Source organism: Tetrao urogallus (assembly GCF_951394365.1).
Source record: "Tetrao urogallus genome assembly, chromosome: 2".
NCBI lineage: Eukaryota > Metazoa > Chordata > Aves > Galliformes > Phasianidae > Tetrao > Tetrao urogallus.
The window spans coordinates 35848356-35870702 of NC_136814.1; the positions used below are offsets into that span (position 1 = coordinate 35848356).

At 35.6% G+C, this 22347-nt stretch overlaps 1 protein-coding gene across 1 annotated transcript in view; it reads right to left on the reverse strand.

Annotated features, from left to right (window-relative positions):
* CHRM3 (cholinergic receptor muscarinic 3) overlaps positions 1 to 22347 on the reverse strand; it is a gene marked incomplete at both ends in the record, with an annotated part of 175803 nt that overhangs the window by 101289 nt on the left and 52167 nt on the right. Inside the window, 2 exon segments of the mRNA XM_079532599.1 lie at positions 12160 to 12209; positions 12212 to 12266. Of these exon segments, the coding sequence (XP_079388725.1) occupies positions 12160 to 12209; positions 12212 to 12266 (105 nt within the window).

Here is a 22347-nt window from a genome sequence, read left to right on the forward strand (position 1 = left end):
TATGCAAGTGCAAAAACATTCTTAGTCCGTAAGAGAAGTCTGAGAATGGCTCAAACAAATGGTGTTAAAAGAAGATACTATTTCATTTCAAACCTTCACAGATTGTCTACAAAATTAACTGAGTAAAGTTGAAGCAACTATAATGATTCTCTCAAAAGATAATATGCATCATTGTACAGATCTAGTTACACACTGCCCAGAAATAGGGCAATATCAGCAAATGTAATAGGATGCAACTCCACATTCTCTAGGTTTTTCTGAGTATTCATAAAAAGATGCTCCTGTGTTCACTCTTTCCATTGGAAAAAGGAAGTGAAACATCCTTTCCTGTACAGAGATACACATTTTATGCTGCCTAAATATAACTAAAATTGTTCAGATTTATTTCCTTTTTATGTCCTTCTGTATACATGCTTAGTCTGAATAAGGTTCTGAACTTTCATAAAGGACTCCTAGTATTTAAAGCTTTGCAGCCTCAGGTACTGTGAAATATATTCTTGTAAGGTTTCTTCACTAGCACCTGTGAAAAAAAAAAAACAACAGGTGTAATCGAGAACATTGAAAGACAGAAATGAAAAGAATGGATTTAAAGGAAGTTGAAAGAGCCCCGCTTACAGATGATAAGGTAGTAGAGATGAAAGCATGAGAGATGGAAAGAGATTAATTTGACTATCTGGATCCTCAAAGTTTGAGGACTAACAGCAGCACATTTCTCTGTACATGTGACAACAATTAATACCCAAAAGATATCAAGATCCAAAAGCTTCAATATTGCTATGGGAAAGGCAGTGTTAAAAGGGATCAAGAACAGTATCTGACAAGAAATCAACATCACCACCGTAACAAAAAGAAGTGCTTTGAGTTTGCAAACACTACTGATTAGAAGATAAGACTGTATTATCATACAAATTTAGAAAAGTCCCTCAGCAATCCCCGATAAAGAATTTTACCATATGCTCAACTGTTTTCCTGTTTCAGCACTTGCCGTAGAATATAGTTTACTAAAATATATATATATATTTAGAATGATTGATTCAGACTGTATCTCTACTGTAGACTGTAGAAGTCTAAAGACTTGTGAACAACACTACACCAGAATTTACTTTTCAACTATTAAAATGGAGCAATGACTGGTATAAAACAGCTTTAGTTTCATGTCATGCAATTTTCATACTTCAACAAGCTTATCCCCTTGTACTGTTTGACAGCTTGCACATGCTAATGCAATTTGTTCTATGAAGTCATGCTTTTCACATTTACATTAAGTTGATTTTGCAGCATTTCTTCTTTGCAATACTGACCTATGGCAATTAGTTAAACAGCTTTAAAATCACTGAAATTTAGACCATATTAGCCTCTGCCTACTTGACCATATTAGCCTCTGCCTACTCTCCAGAGGGCTGACTAACCACAACAACAGGTATCTTGTTGCTGACAACTGCAGATAACAGAGCCTTGCTTTCCTTCAGACAGCTGCTCTATCAAGCTCTTGCCTACTGAGATTCAATCTGAGATGCCAAGGAGGCAATCTCTCACAGTTTATCCAAGCTTCTTATCCAGTAACTATGAAAAGTTGCAGATAAAAAATCATCTCTACTGTTCTGAGATTAAAAGCGTCATACATACAAACGTTCTGCTTCTTTTAGTCTATTGTGTTTGTAAAACACGTGCATAACCTCATTCAGTCACTGTAAGCCAGATGTCCATAGTTTTCTAAGGGTTGTGTTTGCCCTTATGAGAGCACTGATTGTGTTTGAGTTTTTTTCTTATGAAAAATAGATAAGGAGAACTATCCAGATCACCCTGGTTTCTGTACATCTGCACAAAGGTGAGAAATGAAGGAATGCACATCTTTTCCCAGGGCAATACCACTGTTGCTACTCAACTGCCTGTAGTAAATGGGGCAGAAAAATCTTGGATTTGTGTCACTCCCGCTGGCACAAAGCTGTTTGAACCAACCCTGATGTGAGCAGAAGGAAATGAACTTTTCCTGAATCATCCAAAGGGGATGCACTACTTGAGCAGTGCCACTACACATATTGTACGTTTAGGAGCACCTGGTAAATCACAACATTCTCCTCTCTGGCCTAGTCTTCACTTAGAGCTTGAGCACAGCTATCGGTGACAGCTACTAAGTTTGGTACTAAAGATGAGTAAACCCTGAGAAACATTTTATTCTAAAAATAATATAATTTTTTTTGTTGAAAGTTTAAACTCCCTTAGGCACCTCCAAAAACCCAGGAGCCAATTTTATTCCCCCCCACAATTTTTATGAAGACACTGCTACATCTTTCTTATAAATACCATAATTACATATAGAAATAATATATGAATATGTATATAATGTACAAATATATATAGTATAAAAAAATAGAGTAAATAAATACATCAATCCATTTGCAGTCTATTTTCTTATACAAATATACATATTTAACTAATGAAAAAAAAAATTCTGGTTATTATTTTCCATCCATGACAAATGATCACGTAGAGCCTGAGTAGATAAAAATCTACAAGGGAAGTTAACTAGTGACCAGATCACAGTTAAGACTTGAAAAAGAAACAGTACTGAAGCCAAAACATTCAAGTCTCATTTATCCTTATCCTCTTTTACGATGGAAAATTTCTGATACTCTTCTGATGATAGATGCATCTAGATGCATCTAGGTTTTAAACTTGTAGTCACTAGAGCAAATGTAGAAACAAATAAATATACATCCACAAATACATTGATAAAGAAAGAAATCCATTCATCTTTACCTTCAGGGAACTTTGTAAATCTGAGATGTAAGAAATAAATGCCTATATTTTGGGATTTTTACATTGGAAAATGAACTCAAATTTCAAAGTTGTAAGATTATTTCTGCTGCAAGTATTCTAAATGAAAAAGGACGAAGAACAAAGCAGCCAACAAACAATTGTTTGTATACTTCTCAAATACCTGACTCACAATACTCTTGGCTCCTATGTTGACATAATGGTCATTCCTTACTTCCGCACTGAGACACAGTCAGTTTGTATACAATTCTTAAAAGCAATGATGTAGAGGGATTTATAGCCAGAGAAAATAGCTTTGAGATATAATCACTAATGTAGAAAAACCTAAGCTCCCTTGAAGCCCAAGCTTGAATTTTGGTAGGCTCACCTCACATCCTTTCATCAGAAGATTAAATTCTGTGTAGCATAGTATATAGAAGTCCTCCACTGGATTTTTTAAAGATAAAGTCCTGTCTTCTTTGAGTGCTGTTAAATGCGATATCTTTTCCTCTCATTTTATTTTTTTAATAAACCCTAAAAACTTTAAATACTCTTTTGAGGATATTTCTCTTTTTAAAAATAGTTCACTAGCTTCTTTGCCACGAATATTTTGAAGCTCTATTTCTTTGATTTTCAATCTTAGCACAAGTGATGGACATTATGATGGCATAAATGATAGACACTGCTGTCCTACTCCACAGGCAGGATTTGCAGAAATCAGACCCAAAAGAATACAGTCATTTCTCCAAACTCTCTTCTTTTCTTTAAATTGCCATAGCTAAAAAGACTCATTGAAACTAATAACATTTTAAACTTCCTTTAGAAAGATTAAAAAACTCCAACAAATATCCCACTAATTATTGTTCCTTTCCAACAATTCTCTACCTTAGTCTCAGCAAACTAATAATTATGACTACTACAGAGCTTAAGTTCACATTTTTAGAGCTTAAACTGCTAAAACATACTGCAAGCAGTCATAATTGCACGTGCACTATGCATTTAATTTAAGCATACAGTGATATCCAATTATACGTCTTTATACATTCTGTAGACATTTTGTATGCTTTGTCCAAACTGACTTCAGCAAGAACTATACCCTTTGTCTTCAGCAATTACAGATAATTTAAAAAATTGCTAATAGAACATCTACTAATGCCAAATATAAAAATATGAGGCTAAAATGAAAAAGGGGAGATAGATTGGTAGTCCTGAGATTTCTGAGTTTTTCTACTTGAAAAGACTAGTAAGAAAAATTGTTTGTCCTTATTCATATCTTTTTTGATGCCAGCTGATGTTTAGGTGTATAACCCAAACAGTCCCCAGAAGACAGAGTAAAGGTAATGGTCAGTAATAATCACAGTTGGCTGCTATTTAAAGGAAAAGAAATTGCTAGGAATTAATACAGTGTACAGTAAGTAGAAATTAAGCTCATCAAAGAGGCATTTTCTTGGGTAGTATTTTTCAGACCACTAGAGCCTCTACTTGTTCAAATTCCTTTGTGAAGCCACACCATCACTGTAATAATTTTAGGGAAAGTTGTACAGGAGGCATGACCAGAGCTCACCTGAGAATCAGAAATCAGCCTGAAAAGTCTTCTCTTGCAAGCTCTGTTGCTTGCAGCTCAGTCATCTAGTGGTTATATAGGAAGTGTTCGATGAGTACATAAAAGAACTTGAGACCCACACCAACAGATGTCACATAGCAGTGGAAAAATCTATGAGGAAATGCTAAAAAGTGGGCTCAGAGACAAACTGAAATAAATCTTGAGAATGTTTTGTCTGACTTCAGGTTACAACTACAAGCAGAGGACATTTGAGTTACTGAGTCCTAGTTGCCATGCTACCAAGAGCTTTGTTCTGGATTGTACAACTTCCCTGTCAAAGCTCTGCAATACCCTGTCTCAGGTATCCTTTGGGCATATAAATATGACATATATACTTCACATTTATATATATATACAAATAGATAACCATATCTATCTATCTGTATATAGATATATAGAGACATATCTATAAATACTATGTTACAATACATAATATATATGTAATATATTATGTGTTTACATATATATTATATATTCCTATATATGATATATATATGCTATATTTTTAAAAAGTTTTTGTTAATTTTTTTTTTATTACCTATAATATATGGGTGTTAAAATATTCTTTGATTAATTATTCAGCATGACAGGTTCTTTTGTCCACAACATTAATCTCTCTCCAGCCTTGCCCTGCATGATGTAAGAAAAATTTCTCCTCCAAAAATACACATGAGAAGAGTCATCTTCATATTCTAGCATATTCTGGAAGTTTTGACTTGCCACATGAGGCCAGGGATATGGGGAAGCTGGTACATCAGTGGATGCCTGACCACATCCCAGGCTGCTCTGCACACTGTGAGCTACTCAGGGCTGTGGTGCATTGGGCAACCCTGGGTTTTAAAGGTTTGACAGTGCTTCAACCTTCTTGTCCTTGGCATGTCCAAATCCAGGCCATACAGTATGTCTCTGCAGGAGCCATCCTCCTCTTACCCTTCTGTATGAACCGAACTAAAAAATGTAAAAAATCATGGGAGAAAGCAAAAATTCATGAATGTAGGAGGAGGAGAGGGAGGGGATCTAGTCCCTTGCTGCCAATCCTGCCTCCTCATCCTCATCATCCCACTCCAAAGAGAAGGAGTTTCAGTGCTCAGGAGACACCAAACAATGTCCTGCTCTGACCGCATATATGAACTTCATATCACATCTGGTGTCAACATAAGTTTCTGGCATAGCAAAGCTAAATGTTTCTTAAGCCAAAGCTTTTTTAAGCAACAGTCTAACAGCTTGCTGTGAATATTTTTTTATTTTTTTTCTCACTGTGTTATCGGAGTTCTTTTTAAAATAAACAGCAGAATTTGCTTTTAGATTATTTGGCCACAAAGATTCCATAAAAGATTCCATAATTAATCTAGTTGCTGGCCCATTTCTTCAAGTTTGTGATGAGCAATGCCTATAAATTTCTTGATGACATTTTTTCAACCTCTGCTTTACTTTATGACCAGAGATATGTAAACTACTACAGATGTATAAACTACCACATGTTGGTTTTCCAAATACTTTTCACTCCACTTTAGAAACAATCCTTTTTAACTAATTAATCATTTAATTAAATTGAGAGTTTGAAATTGAAGAATCATAGTGAATCATTCATTTTACACCATTACATTTAAGACACATAAATTCCTAAGTGCCTTTAATCACTTTGTCAGTATTGTTTCTCTGTTAACAATATAATATAGCAATATTTGTAAGGGATGGAGTATTTTTCTTAGGAAGATGTACACACAAGCTACTAATTTCTTCTTAATTTCTTCTTAATTCCTACAATAAATTTTAAGAAGTCCCCAACAAAGTCACTACAAGCTATAGCAAATTTGCTTCCAGATCTTCCAGATCCAGATCTCCATAGCAGGGTATCAGCACATTCTGTAAGGATAAACTAGAACCTACTTATTCTGTCCGGAATCAGTGAGTTTCCATCAAAGTCACTTAATAGAAATTCAGTAAACAAGGAGAGATTTTAAAATGCTTTGAATGAATGCTAAGGAACTTTTTTTATTTTTCGTCACACACAGACTACTGCATTAAGTTACATTTAAATGAATACAGGGGCTGACTTTGAGACTGTGGAGTTTGAAGAGTTGCTATATCTTAGGGCATTGGCCCTTGGAGCCTTATTTGGTCAAATCAGCTCTGCAATAACATCCCAATAAAATGCGAGCATTTTTCAGGAGATATGTACTGGCATGAAACCATAACCTTAGTAATTCACCCAGCACTGAGCAAATCAGCAGTGACCATCTTGCTCAGTGCTGACTGTGAACCCTCCAGCTTTCATGCACTCCTAATACAGCATGCCCGAGAACTGAAGATAAAGCTGTATTTTCTAATCACTTGTTCATCTATTGTCTAAAATGGAAAAAGGCAGAAAAAGTACCATAAATGCAGTTTCTATTTTTGAACCATTTCCTTTCCTCCTATGTTCTCTGCTTCAAAATAGACAATAATAACTAAATCTTACAATATTACCTGTAAAGTTAATGACAAGGGATGGGGAAAAAGAAAGGAATGAATCTGACATAATTATGATATAATCTACTTGCATAATAAAAACTACTCTTGCATACATTTGGAGAAAGTTAGAAATAATACAGAAAAAAAAATGATTACTATTTGAAACAGTATAGTAAATTTCGTACAGAGTTTCTTACCTTCACAATCATGCAGTGGCTGTGTGACACTAGGAACAAAAGTTATTTTTGATAAGCAGAAATACAATACTGAAAAAAGAAAATAAATTTACACAGTGGAAAGGAAATATAAATGATTTCTAAGTACATACAATGAAGTTGTAAACTTATTTAATCCTTAATGAAAATCTTAAAAAATATCGTGAAGAAATAATTTCTTTAGACCTTTGTGACTAATCCTTCTTACATTTCTCTTGACAATGCTAGGTTCTGAGTCAATAGAAAATATGTCTAAGCTTTGACATTTTCTATAACCTCCCCTCCTGCAAGACTTACTCAAGCTAACCTGAAACCTTCAGGTAAGTAAGTTTTTATTCAATACAGCATTAGCTTAATTAATATTGCCCTCTAAATGTACTCTTTAAAAAAAGAAAACATTTCATTAATTAGAGAAAAATTTGTGTGTAATTTCTTTTATTAAAATTTTCAATAATGTTAATATTTAGTTGGAAAGATTTGTTTTCCCATTTCAAAAAATGACTTGAAATTAATTTACGTGAAACACAGAGCTTTACATGGGAATTAGCAGCTGGTTTAAAAATTACTCTAAAAAGGGAATAAGAATGTATCCCTTATGGGACTGTCTTGCTTCTATTATATAAGCTGTGTCAGCTTCTGTAAGCCTATATGTGCTTAGATCATTTCTACAGATAACCATATTGAAAAGCTGTGAATATCAGAGGAGTCTGGCACTACAGATTTACTGTCTTGTCTTCCTTGCTGTTCCAAATGATGACCTGATCAAGTTCCGTCTGGATGTCTTGCCACAGGGTGAAAAAGGAAGAGAGAATAAATCACTCTTAGAATTAAGTACTTCTCTGAGGTATTCTAAAACCTTCCTAGTACTGATCCTATCATCCTCTCTTAGAAGTCATTCTATCTTTAAGTGCTTTAAAGTGGACTACCATATTTAGATCGTGTATGAAACTGAATAGGCATTTATTTCTAGCAAGAAAAGAAAGGAAACTGCATGTGTAATAAATCATATTTCTACACACACACGCAATACACTATGCACATATTTACAGAATATTCTCTCTGTATCTGAATTACTTTTATAAAGTAGGAAGACAAATGGATTTCCTCCTGTTCCAGTCCCTGAATAACAGTTCACTCTGAGAATAACCTGGGAGAAACAAGCTGTGTGGTTTAGATGAGTAGATTAAAATATTCTAACAAAAGAAAGCCTAGTGCTCTCCAGAACTTCAGGTTAGTCAAGAGTCTCAGTGTCAGTTTGAGTTTGCTTACAAGTAGAAAATCTGCCAAATAGGGATGGTCACCAGAAATGAAGTAGTGAGAAATGAAGACTGGTAAGCAAATAAAGCTATTTCAATCAACTGAACAGAAAGACTTGGAATACAGAATGGGAAAGAATTAGTCCTGTTATCAGGACAATACTTTTAATTTCATATATATGTATGTGTGTGTATATATATATTCAATAGAAAATAAACTATTAGAGAGACAGTAAAATACTTCCAATTAATGGAAGTAGTGTAATGTTCAAACTTAAATCCCTTGAGGATTTTACTGTACTATTTTACTTAGCTTAATGTAATTTAAATTGTAAACAGAATGGTTTTGTAAACCCCTAGAGAATTGTATTTTATTTATAATGTATTTCCTTTGAAGGTTATGGAAATCATGCTCTTCCTGAATTCTGTATCTCACATACCACCTACAGCTGCAAACTAGTCAGCCCTTACAAGTTAGACATGACCAGCTTGGTGAAGTACGTGACTAGAAAACACAAGATTTTTTTGTTTGTTTGTTTTTATTGCCAAAGGAAATAGAAATATGTAATTGTGAAAACTAACAGTCTTCCTCCCCCAAGAAAGATACTGTGAGATAAGAAAGATATTTTCATTGCAAAAGTTGGAGTTTTTAGAGGGAATGGAATTCAGACATAACCACTCCACTTGAGTTTTTAATGCACGTAAGGAAATAATTGTTTACACTGGATCCTACAGGGAATTATATCAGAGAGCAAATATATTTTGTACACTTCAGTTTAAATATCTAAATAGTTCTATCATTCATTTAAGTAACAAATCTACTCCTAGTATAAAATGTATGCTTTCTCTCAAGATACATATTACAAATGATCAGTTTGTGTCACCTTTTTTACTCCAAGGAATTCAACTACTCTATTTCAAAATAAATAAGTAAAGTTGAATGAATGAGCTGAACACTACTCTATGTCCTCCCTTCACTATCAGGAGCTACTGCTTAGACTTTGTTAAATAACTAGAAACAAATAAGAATTTGTCTGTAGAAAATCAATTTCTGCCATTTATCATCTGTTTTAAACATTATAGCGTTCAGTGCCTTGTGAATGACTCATTAACTCAACACATGAGCCATAGATACACAATGGTTTAAACTGTGATGCTTCCTCTGAAATAATGTCAATCCAAGTCACTTCAAGGGGACTGTATAAACAGGAACTAAACAAGTAAGCACTGAAACATCCAGCTGATTGTACAACTGCTTACAGCATAAACTCATGACAAGTGTATTCACAAATTACATACACTTTGTATTGGTTACTCCTTTTTGTAAAACTTATTTTTTTCTTCTAACCAATATCGATTTCTAAAACTAAGCAAACAAGTAAAAATACAACAATACAAGACATTTCCTCTGGCTCTTCTTAGACCAGACATGATGTAGTTTAGACTTGAAAGTTACCACAATTGTCTTAGACTTTGAACTTTGCATTAGTGAGTCATTTTGTACCACAAACTTTGCAAACATCTATTTTTTTGCTAAAAGCTCCTAAAGCACAAGCATCACTTGTGTTAAATGACAAATGCATGTCACAGTGACCATTACCCTCGCATTCAAAGTAAGATTTTAGGATTCTGACAGCCCAAACAGCAGAGCTAATGCACCTTTGCTAAGCTAAACAGTGCTGCTCCTCTCAAATTATATAATGAGTTCCGATGAACTGACAAACTCTGTTTAAAGCATTCCACACTTGTGCAATGCTTTACTCCACTTCCTTGGAGTAAAGAACATTATTTGATTATTTCTTCACATATGTAATCCCTTAAGAGGTAGCACAACAGCATAAACATAAAGCAATCCATTAGATATATTTACATGAATGGTTTTTGTCATTTTTAACTTAGTAGCAGGAAAAAAGAAAGCTATGTTGATATAGACTGGATTGGTGCTATAACACTTTATTATATGCTCACTGTTATCCCAGTGTCATATTATAGTCTAATTGACAAACATACTTACAAGGGGAAAGAGATGCGCACTGTAACATTTGTAGAAATGAATTATATGACTTGGACTCTTTTCTTTTTACTTTTCTTTTAGGCTATGACTAAAGATAGTTAATTCCAATCCTTTTGGAACACTCTCAATTTCAGTAACAATTAAAACAATTCTTGTTGAATGGCAATTGTGCCTCTGAAACCAAAAGACAGCATTTGCTGCAGAGTCAGTATTCTCTACAGTATAATGAATGGAATTTCTTCCTGGCCCCTTAGCTACAACCCAATGAAGATTTTGGGTACTCCAACCAAACAGCATAGATTTCTTTTCCATCTAGAGCTAGCAACTCACTTACAAATACTGACAATTTCAATTTAACTACTTAAACAGAAAACGTATGTGTTTTCAGGATTTTATTCACAAAGACTAACCTGAAAGAAAAAGAAGCTACAAGCCTTTACCATACTCAAAATCTGTGAAATAAAAAAATCAAACTAAAGCTGGAAAATGGCCAACACAACACAAAAGGCAAAAACAACTATAATCAAGTATGGTCAACTGCATAATGTTGTTCAAGACACTATGTACTAATTTCAGAATATGAAATTAGAGGTTTGCCTTGATTTAGGATGTACATGAGCTGCTTGTTGCTAGCTTCAAAGATATAAAGATTCAACCAGCATGCTATGTAAATGATTTCCTGAAATGACTTGATTAGAAGGTTTGTTTAGACAAGTAGAACTGACTGATTGAAATCTCAACACACTCCAGCAACAATCGCAATAAACTGTCAGTGCCACAGTCCCTCAAGTGAGTATGTGAGAAGAGCAGTCTTCCATGTAAGGGGTGTACCTACAAATGTAAATACAGACCATATAGATCACTGTTATACAAGTATGTTTCATTTCTACAAAACGAAGAACAAAGTGCAAATCAGCATAGAAGTTTTACAGAAATGTAAGAAATGTGGAAAAACACCAACTACGTCAGATATGAATGTTGCAGCCTACAAATTCATAATTAATGTAAATAGTTTTAAATACCTCTGCAACTGGATCACAAAACAGTTAAACATGCAATGAAGAAATCAGACAACTGCTAATAAATGCTAGCAATTTATCTGGAAATATCTAGTTCTTTGCCTAAGTTAATTTTTACAGGGGAAATTACTTCTGAGAACCTAAGCCCAGGTAGCATATCAAAACTGGAATAGAAAATACACTTTCCAGGAAATTACTCTTTCCTACAGCAAGACTGAATTATGGGCTACATTTTTTCTTTATCTGAAATCCATTAGAAAATTGATGCATTTTGCAGAAGCTCAAGATGAATAGCAGAAATAATCTGAAAGCATCTTTCTTCTACTTGCCAAAAGCATTATATTGTACTATTCTTTTTAAAACAGGCCTAGAGGTTCATTCCTGTAAACCTTTTCAGCCTGGCTCTCATTCAGGTAGTTATGCAGTTGTAATAACAAGAAGCTCAGGGTTTGCCAACTGCTTGAGAATTTACTCAGTTTCTCTATTGGGCTTTTGCCTAAGCCAAAATTTGCATCACTGCAGCTACTATTGAAGTTAGCTCACGTACATCTACATGAATGATAGTCATTGCAGCATTTCTAGCATGCACAGCAATTTCCAATACACGTGGCATAGAGACCAAACACTTATTGATATATGACGGTTTACAGCTGCATGTCTCTTCATAATAAAACACATCACAAATTTGGAAAGCATTATTCAATGAGTTTGTGGTCCAAAAACTCCAGAAGAACCCAAGCTGGCAAAGTGCGCATTATTATTAAAAAAAAATTTAAAAAATCAGCTGTTTGTTGATATGCTTACTACTTGAAAAGATATATTGTAGATGTGTTTCTTTTACCTACATGGTCCAGGGAGGAACATCAAAGTGGCTAGTAGGATCAGGCACTGTGTATTTCTGTGAACTCCTCTTTTGGAAACATAACTGGTAGTGTGTCAGCATGTAGGCTGTGAACAAAACAGAAGAGAGAGAAGGAATTATAAGAATAGATTGGAAATGCACAGCAATGACACAGACATATAAGCTGAATGCACTTGTGTGTATCAAGAGGAAACAAAAGCTGTTAATGCTTTCTGTGGCTGAATACCATTTTCCTTTAATATATTTATCAATTTATAGACAGCTGAAAATAGTAAGAACAACTCAAGGATCCACATACTGCATATACCTGGAAATAAGACAGTACTGACAACTTCAGTTACTCACAGTGCTACACAAGGGGCTAAGTATAATCGTAATGTTTTCAGATGATTTTTCAAACACAGTGACCACATTGGAGTGAGGATAACTATTTGCCTGAGACAATACAAAAGAGTCTGCATCTGAGTGAGGAAGGGATCTTGGAAGATAGCACCTTCAGAGTTGCTATTCAGAGAGCTTCAGAGAGCTGCTGAGCTCACCTGGACTCCAGGGACAGCTCATTGCATGGGCAGAAATCAGTACATGGCTCTCCTTTTCTTCCCCAAATAATGCTGTCTCTCAAACTAACCAGTTTAGAAAGCTGTTTGGAATACTACTTTCCATTAAAAGAGTAGAACAACAACAACAAAAGGAATCTGATTCCAAATATTATTTTCAGCTTAATTTAACATATTGTTGGTATCAAAAGTTGACACAAATAGATGAAGCAAAAAAAAAAAAAAGGGTGCTCCAAAAGTAATGCCTCCAATTTTATTATGTTGGACCATGATGTCAGAGATGGATCACTTCCAGTCAGGCCAGAAGAAGACAGCCTTTCTTGCAACAAGGTAATGCCAGGCCTGGTAAGGCCAGGCCTTTTGAAAACTGTGAAATGCACTACCAATCTTGGCTGGATTGTCCTAGAACATACACTGTACTGTGCAGATTTCACAACTTCTGACCTCCATCTGTTCAGACTGATGAAAGATGGACTGTGTGGGCAACACTTTCCTAGCAATAATGCTGTTATAGCATTTTTTAAGCAAACAGTTGGTTTCCTCCACTGCCGTGCCAGGTAGGCTCATGTTGGTGAGAATGCATAGCTCATAATTATGACTGTGCTGAAAAACAGTATTTTGTCACTAAGAATTTGCTGTATCAACCTGTGTTATTGTGCTCTTTGTATACGTTGTAGTTTCCATGGAAATAAATAGGAGACATTACTTTCAGTGACCTATATAACAATAATTAAAACTTATACAACATATTTTCCTCCACAAAAAAATGTAAATTCCTGAAGTGAAGGAGAAGGATTAGCCACTTACTGCTGTGTTTCAATTAACTAGATATAATTAATGCCAAGTGGGACCACGTGCTGTTATTATCCCATTTATTACATGCTATTGCAGTTGAAGGCTTCAAAACCCCTCTGAATTGCTTAAACACAGAAGAATGATTCTGAATCTGCAGATGCTGCATGTGATTGCTCAGTGTTTCAGCCTTACCAGCATGCCAGTAGGTTTCACTCCCGGGTGTTACAAAACAAGGCAGAAGACCAGAGAGAGCGTGTACTGGCTATATTGGATGTCTAGTTTGTTGTGTTCTTTTTTTTTTTTTTTTTTTTTTTTCCCAGTAAAAAACAACAGCAATTATAAGACTGAAGTTATTAAGAAACAAGGCTGAGATCACTTTATAATTCATTTTCCGAAGAAAACAGGCATTTAGTCCAGTTTTTCTCACCAAAAGATGACATAAATACAGCTCTATATGCCATTGATCAAGAAGGTCTCTCTTTCCTATTTGGAAAGGAAGCAGATCAGATGAAAGACAGCTCAAAAGAAGGAACATACATTAACTGTATCACTAGCAGTGCCATTCAATTTTTGGCTGGAAGGAACCTGGATACATCAGTGTGGCAAACCCTTTTGTAGGAGCACACTTTGATGCCCTCTTTGCTGAGTTCAAGATTTGGCTGACAAACATTAATTCCAGATACACCTCCTGAAGCAGCTAGGTTTTTCTGTTCCAAGCTGTTTGTGTCACTACTCCCAGCAGAATAGGTAAGGGAACTAACTGTAGCACAAGGAAACATGTCTACACCTAAGGTCACCCAGCAGAGAAAGGAAAACACTCAGACAGAGGCAAGAAGAAGCCAAGGAATTCATGCTCACCAGAAACCACCTCCCACCTGGAAAGCACTTTGACTCTGCAAAGCTATGGATAAACACGGTGAGAGGTCTGGTAGGAGAGCTTGACGTTTTAGCTTCGAAAAGGTAAGCCCACACCTTTAAGATATAAGTTCTGGTTTTGGTCCCTCTCAGTTAAGAGATAACAGTTTCTGACAGTTAAATAAAGAATATTAATTTCCTTCTTGTCAAGTTATTTTCAGTCAAAAACTCATTATTCAATTAGCTTTTGAAGTTATTCTCAGTAAAGAAATTCAGTTCCAGAAATTTTTGGTCATTATTGCCAGTATTCAGATTTACTCCCTTAACCACACAGGTAGTGACTCAGCTTCAGAATTTACTGCTCTATTTTATAATTCCTCAAAAAAATCTTGTACTGTTGCTAAACCCAGCTATGAAAGTAGCAAACTCTTCTCACCATGAAAACCAATCAAAAACAGTTGGCCATTCAGCTTGTGAAAACAATCCAAGCTCATGTGAAGGAATGATATGAAAGTTGTATCCCCACACATCTGGTACAAAATACCAGGATAAAATCACAGAAGGTGGCTAACTTACATTTTACATCTGGGAAACAGTGGTACTTTTTCTTTTATGCTGATATAGTTCACTAGTCCTCCTTTCCGAGAGACTTGTCCAAAGAAAAGAAAAACAAAACCCTTACGCCCTCCTCCATCAACATGAATCCTGGACATACCAAATCCAACAACAGCCACTCTGAACTCAATGGTGATTTTCTATGATAGAAATTCAATTTAAGGGGTGCTTCTAAGCACTGGCCGATAAATTGTGATACCAGTCCTTGGGTGTGGTTTGGGAGCTAGTACAACTAAGAAACTTGAGTTAGGATTCATGCACTGGGGCAATTATGAAGAAGAGGTATCTGAGTTTTCCAGTATTACAAATACATCTGTGACTATAACAGCTTAAAAGATGTTGCTATCTGCACAGGTGGACTCTCTCTATTCAAGTTCCAGATCTGAAGATCACACTTTACAATTCCTTCCTTTTATTCATGAGAAACATTATCTACCACAAGAAGTGCACTTGAAGGCCTTTTGCTTTTAATTTATTTTTGATAAAACCTCACTTGAGACAAGTGTCAAAAAAGCCTTTAAATAAGAGAACTACTTCTGTTGAAAGCAGTACTGTGGATACAGTAATTTCTATTATGTTTACTTGATAAAATGAATTGACATACATGGACTCTGCACTTTGAAATTGAATTCCTGTATTTATTCAGAAGTGTATCATGGAGTAAGTTTCTCACTCTTAGAAACAGATTCCACAGATACATAAAACTTTGTACATAATAAGGAACGAATTTCACATGAAATCATCACCAGGTACTTTATTATTCACTGGGTATTTTATTATTTTTTTAACTAAACTTTGGGAAATTTTGTTTAAAAAAAAATATACCTACACAGATACAAGGCACTTCATAGTGTAGTAGTGTAAAAGTAGTTTTATGGATATAATTTTGATGACTTTACAACATCAGAAGGAAAAGCATTATAAAATATTTGCCCTGCAGCTTCTATGTTCAATGGACTTTAAAGGCCAGAAAGTCTTTTGATTCTTTAGCTTCAGGTACAGAAAAGTCTAAAAGCTAAAAGTATTTCTGCTTTGCACTTCTTCCACTGGATCTAATTAGATATATGTTAGAATCACTCTGGACAAGATGAAAGTAAGAGACTGAAAGTGCAATGTTTATAAACTCAAAATAACAGCTCTGTGGTAACAGAGCTACAAAAATGCTACACTTAGATTAGGGTATAATTTCCTACTGGGAACTGTTTGTTGTTGCTTATTTTCACATTCCACACTGTGGAAGCAACCTGTAAAATGATGTTTACTCCAGATAATGACTTCAGCATTTTATTGGCAAATTTGAGTGGTTATTTTGCAGATATTGTCAGCCTAAAAGTGCTCAAGTCAGTTTACTTCATTTACAAAATAACTAGTAAGTTCACTAGAGTGTCTGAAAATAATTAGTAGCACAAGCAGGTAGGAAAGAAGAAAACAGCTGGCAAAAATACTATGTAGAAGTGTACTTCAGTTTAACTACTCTTTATTACTTATATCTTCCATGTATCCAATATATAATCATGAAAGCTTTTTAAACCTGAGAAATTTACAATCCCTTAGATTTTTATTCCTCTTGGTGCTTACTGATAGCTGACCTCCAGCACCTCTGTTTTTTTTTTTTTTTTTTAAGAAAACAGAGATTGTTTTTCTTTTAAAAGGTTTTTAAAATTTCATGTATAATTTTATATACATTATTGGATAATCATGACACCTATTACACAGCAGATCTAAACCTGGTTGGATGAATCCCATTTTCACTGTTCACTTTTCACTATCATAAATTGTTACCCAGAATGACTGTATTTACAGTCTTTACAAATGACTCTTTCATTCACTCCTTAGTTTACAAATATTCTGATCCATCCTGCAATTTTGAATCAGCTTAGGCTCCCCTACATACGTACCTACACACACATATACACACAGACATATATATATGTGTATGTATCCACGTAAAAAATATGTACCTTTTCTCATGGAAGGCAGTTTTATCTGAAAAAGATGTCCTGGGTAAACATATTGCTCTGCTTCTTCCATATAGAAACACTAGTAACAGCTATTCAAAGATTTTAAGGCATTCATTACTCCCTGACTAATAACCTTTTTCTCCAATCACTGAAATTGAGACCTTTCCCTCTCCTACAGAGTCAGTGTCACTGATTACCTCAAAAAGAAAAGAAGAAATTCTCAGGAAACATTAAAAATATCAATACTTGATAAAACATTTGGGTGTGACTTACGTACAGAAGTGTTTGATGTGCTCAATTTGAGAGCATAGGAAAGCACTGTAGTGAAATACTAAATGACCATGGGAGGCTGCTGAGTACACTGTGGGTAATGCAAGCGGGATTTCCTGACACTGGAAGGTCAGTAAGCCTCTCACTGGAAAGATGCTGTCTGGTCATCAGCTACCCAGGCAGGAAGGAGCCTGAAAGCTGCTCTTTCATACCTACGCCTGGTTCACAATAGAAGGAAAGACTCCATGATCATAAACTCCTTTCAAAACTCAATTTTGTACAAAATATACACAAAATTATCCAACAATTGTCTCAGTGAAACTTCTGACATGAAATTAGAGGGTTAGTGAAAATGTTTATAAGTGCAGAAAAGAGATTAGCTATGGCAAGAGGTGCAATCACCTCCCACACACTTACCTATCAAAACTCACACATCAAAAGACAGTTAATAGCATATGTATATAACCTTAAATGATCTCCTAAATTAGCTCAGACATTGTCTGCAAGGCAGCTTTTGTATTCAAATATATAAAACAAAGAAAAATGTTGAGAAATATTAAATGCTCAACTCCTTCCACTGTTACATCTACAGATGTAACAACAGCTTGAATTTTTGTTTCACTAGATCTTTTTGAGGGGGCTGAAGAAATAAAAGCAGCTGCTGCAGAGCCTCTGTAAGGTGAGGCTGAGGCTACCATGTGTGAGACACAGCTGGCTCCAGTGGCCTGGCCACAGCACAGAGCTGGACCTGCAGCCAGCATGGTGGCACCTCTGAGGAAAGGCAATTAAGAAAGAGCAAGAAAATGCATCGTAGTCCTGTCCATTTTCTGAAGGAGCTGTATCCTGTGGTGAAGCACAAAAGTAGTGAAAGGAATACAGAGCATAGCAAGGGGCTATGGACTGACCTGAGCTGCCCACAAAATGCAGCTTAGGATGGCTGCTCTTTGGGTGGCTGAGACTGAAAATTACCTCTCACATGCTGCAGATCCATATGATGTGAAATTCACAACTAATTGGTTTTTAACATAACCTGAGGTTTTATTTTTATCCACCCGCTATCCAGGAAAGGCTGTTCTAGGTGATTTGACACACAGTACTCTTTGAAGCAAACAATCAAAGGAACAGGTTGATTGCTTAGGGTCTCAGAGCACAGCTCCTTCCATAAAGCTAGCATAAATTCCAGTACAAATACAGTTATATATCAATTAGAGATTACAGTAGCAAGTAATATAACACACAACAATATAGGTGAAGGTGTTGATTTTTACTTCTAACTACAATTTCTCATGGCTAAAAATGCAATTTACTGCTAGAGATCTCCCTGGGTGTTACAGTGAACAACTGTGCAGGCACTAGGGCTGGTGAGTACAAATGGGGAAAAGCAGACACCACAAGGACATGCTCCTTACCCCTGGTAAGCCTTGATTCCATAACACGCCTTTACTCATGTCTGAACATTTGCCAACATCTCTACTGTAGATCACTTGTACTGCAATTTTCTATGCAGCTGAATCCAAAGTTGTATGGTAAATTTGCCACCAAATTAGCATAAAGAAAATCACCATTGGAAAAAATAGTTTAGCAATTACTTTTCCCTATTAACATCTTGAAAGGGTTGTGAACAACAGAACAGAATTTAGCTGGAGGCTTGCAGCTAGTGGTGTTCCCCAAAGGTTGGTGATGAGCCTGGTCTTGCTCAATACCTTCATCAGTGACCTGGATTGAAGAGACAGAACACACCCTCAGCAAGTTTGCTGATGATACAAAGCTGGGAGGAGTGGCTGACACACCAGAAGGTTGTGTACTGTCATTCAAAGACTACTAAATGCCTGGAACATCTTCCATATGAGTAAAAGTTGACAGATCTGGAACTGTTCACCCTGGAGAAGAGATGACTGAGAGGGAATCTTACCAATACTTATAAATATCTAAGGTGTGGGAGTCAACTGGATGAAGCCGGGCTCTTTTTAGCAACGTCCAGTGACAAGACATGGGACAAAAATAGGCACAAACCACAACACAGGAATTTCCATAGAAACATAAGGAATAACTCTTTTCTTTGAGGGATACAGAGCACTGGAAGAGGCTGCCCAGAGAGATCGTGAAGTCTTTGTCTCAGGAGGTTTTAAAACCTGCCTGGGCACTTTTCCATGTGACCTACTGTACTGAATGTGCTTTAGCAGTGGGTTGGACTAGATTGGACCCAGAGGTCCCTTCCAACCTCTGCAATTCAGTGATTCTGTGAATGTGTGTACAAACAAAAAGCTGAACAGAGTTTGGGTGGGGAACAAAAAGCAGGAGAAATTGAAAAAGAAAAAATGATATATAGAAAGAAAGACTTAAAGTGGGTTGTTTTTTTGTTGTTTTTTTTTTTAATCTACCAATACTTTCTAAAAATACAAACAATGCCTCAATTTTAAATTAAGAACTGTCTTTAAAATAACTGTCCTCCTACCAAAACATATTAATAAACAAGCTACCTATCCCCACTATGTTTTACAAAGTACCTTTCAGGAAATTATAGCTGCAGAATGATTAGCGGATAATACAACTAACTTAGGTAACAATTAGGCTAACGTAGGTGTGTATGTCAATGGCTTGCTCAGCTTTTGAAACACACACATTTATGTCAGAGACACGTGGACACATGGTAGAAAAAAATAAGCAGAAAATGAAGAACATGGCTGTCAGGCTCTAGGAGGATTTATTACATTGTAAATATGGGGTCAAAACTACGAGCTCTTTCCCTAATGGCAGCGTCCCCTTGCTCTGCAAGTCTGTCCAGGCTTCATGATTTATGCAAGTTTGAGGGTAGGGGCAAAACGAGGAATGTTTTGATGCCTGCAGACCTCTAGGGGGCACGTATCATCTACACATAGTTTGCTCTGCAAAACGCTGCCTTGCTTTGCAATCGCAGGTAAGAAAGCAGCAGTGCTACTACCTCTGACTGTCTGAAAATTGCATTCGACAGTAAGAACAATATTTGTTTAAAGTGAGAAGTTAGGATTCTTTCTTTATTTTTATAACTCTTAGACTCAAGACCATCAGAATGTAAATTAACCCATACAGAAGGAAAACACTGTACATACAACACCACTCCTATGTAATATACCATCTGTAAGGGATTTATATACTCTGTATAATATGTATTGTTGTATACTAACATGAGATACACTGGCATTTTGTAAAGACAACAATCCTAACTTGAAACCCTTGCATACTTTCATGTTCTGTCATTAAATTCAGAATTTAACCAAACAGCCTTACAAAATTACAAAGTATACCACAACATCCCAATCACAACACATTATTAAAACTAGAAAACAATCCAGGGAAAGTAAGCCAATAGTCTTCCTTTAATGTTTTAACTATTCTGCTCAGGTAATATATATTTATTTGCTACATCTGAGTATGGAAAAAGAAAAAAGAGAGAAAAAAAAAAGCTAGTAACAAAATACTGTTCAGGTTTACCCAGGTGAATTAATACGAGCAAAATACTGTAAGTGACTCCAGAAGAATATAAACTCATCTGGTGACTGTAAGATTTAACTCTGATGAGACCTATACACACACTACCTATGGAGGGAACAGAGTGATCTAGAACAGGATAGGACCAGAAGCTATTCTCACCGGATGTAGGCTTTGACTTCCACAGGCAATATCACAAGAGCAGGCACTTCTATTTGATTCATGATAATCACTACAATGTTGCAGTACCACTTTGCTATTCCATGATTTTACACATCGTTTTAGTAATGGCAGTGCTATCATTTAGAAAAAAAGTAGAAATATAAATTTCCTTTGACAGTAACCCCAGAAGCATTTTCTAGCTGAGATAACCATGCACTTAACTTACATATATTTCTTTCTCTATGTCAGTTTAAATCAAACAGTGGTAATATTGTTTGTACATAATCATATTCAACATTCAGAGCAGAAGTGATGTGCCACAGAGCATAATAATTCTGTTTTTTCCACATATACAGTTTTCATGGTGATGCTTTAAGGAGCAAAGGAAATTATGCAGTTACTTTTTTGTTTGTTCGTTTGTTTTGTATATTATACATCTGAAGAGGATTTAGATTTATTTATTTATTTATTTTAGAATACTAGATCAATCAGAAACTGATGTGAACCAAGCCTGCTGCAATATTAAAATTTTCAAGTATCTACCTTTTAAGTTTCATGCAATAATGAAAGCTCTGTACAAAACAATAACCAAACTTGAAGGTAAGAATGAAAATCCTCAGAAAAGTTTAGCAGAGACTACTGATTTTAATTTTGTTTATTACTGCATTTTCCCTGTAATCTGGTGTATAGTGCATTACCAATAAATACCTTTTTTTTAACATATTTATCGCTTCCATAGGCACTCAACCTATTGGCAATGACCTTTATTTCTTACATTGTGTTCCTAAGACATGGTGTAATTGTGGCTTTTGACCTTTCATTGTGAGTCACAAGTTACATGTAAGGTCTTCAGTGGCCCCCAGAAGTATATAAGCAAAATATTTCGTCAACCTCCTAAACTGGACTAAATAACTGCAGAGTGGGGGACAAGCCTTTAAAAACACAGGTGCTTCCATCCCTATGGTACACAATCACATTAGCTTTATGTTTCTGCTGAAGTAATGCAATTCAAAACCTAATAACGGTATTAAATTGCATTATTAATTTAGAGGCATTAAAGCACACCAAGATGTATTGGGACAATTAAGATCTTCAGCAGCACTGCCTTACAGTGGCTGCCTCTGGAAGGCAACACAACATTAGCATGCATTCAGCCTAACCAAGGGCTCTCACTGGAATAAGATTTTAAATTACTTAATAAAGACTGTATAGACAAAAAATTCTGTGATCATTTTCATGGGTTCTTGAGACAAGGAATATCCTGATTTATTACAAACTAACAATGAAATTACAGAAATTACGCATCTTACTGACATTACAGAAAATGAGACAAAGTGCAGCTATTTTTCTTAATTCAGTACAAAAATGTCAAAGCCAGAGTTAAAACCCCCAAGGCTGAGCTCAAATAGCAGTCGTGCATTAGTATAATGAGATGCCAATACAGAATACCCAACAGGACTTGTGTGTGAGAGGTTGTTGGTTTT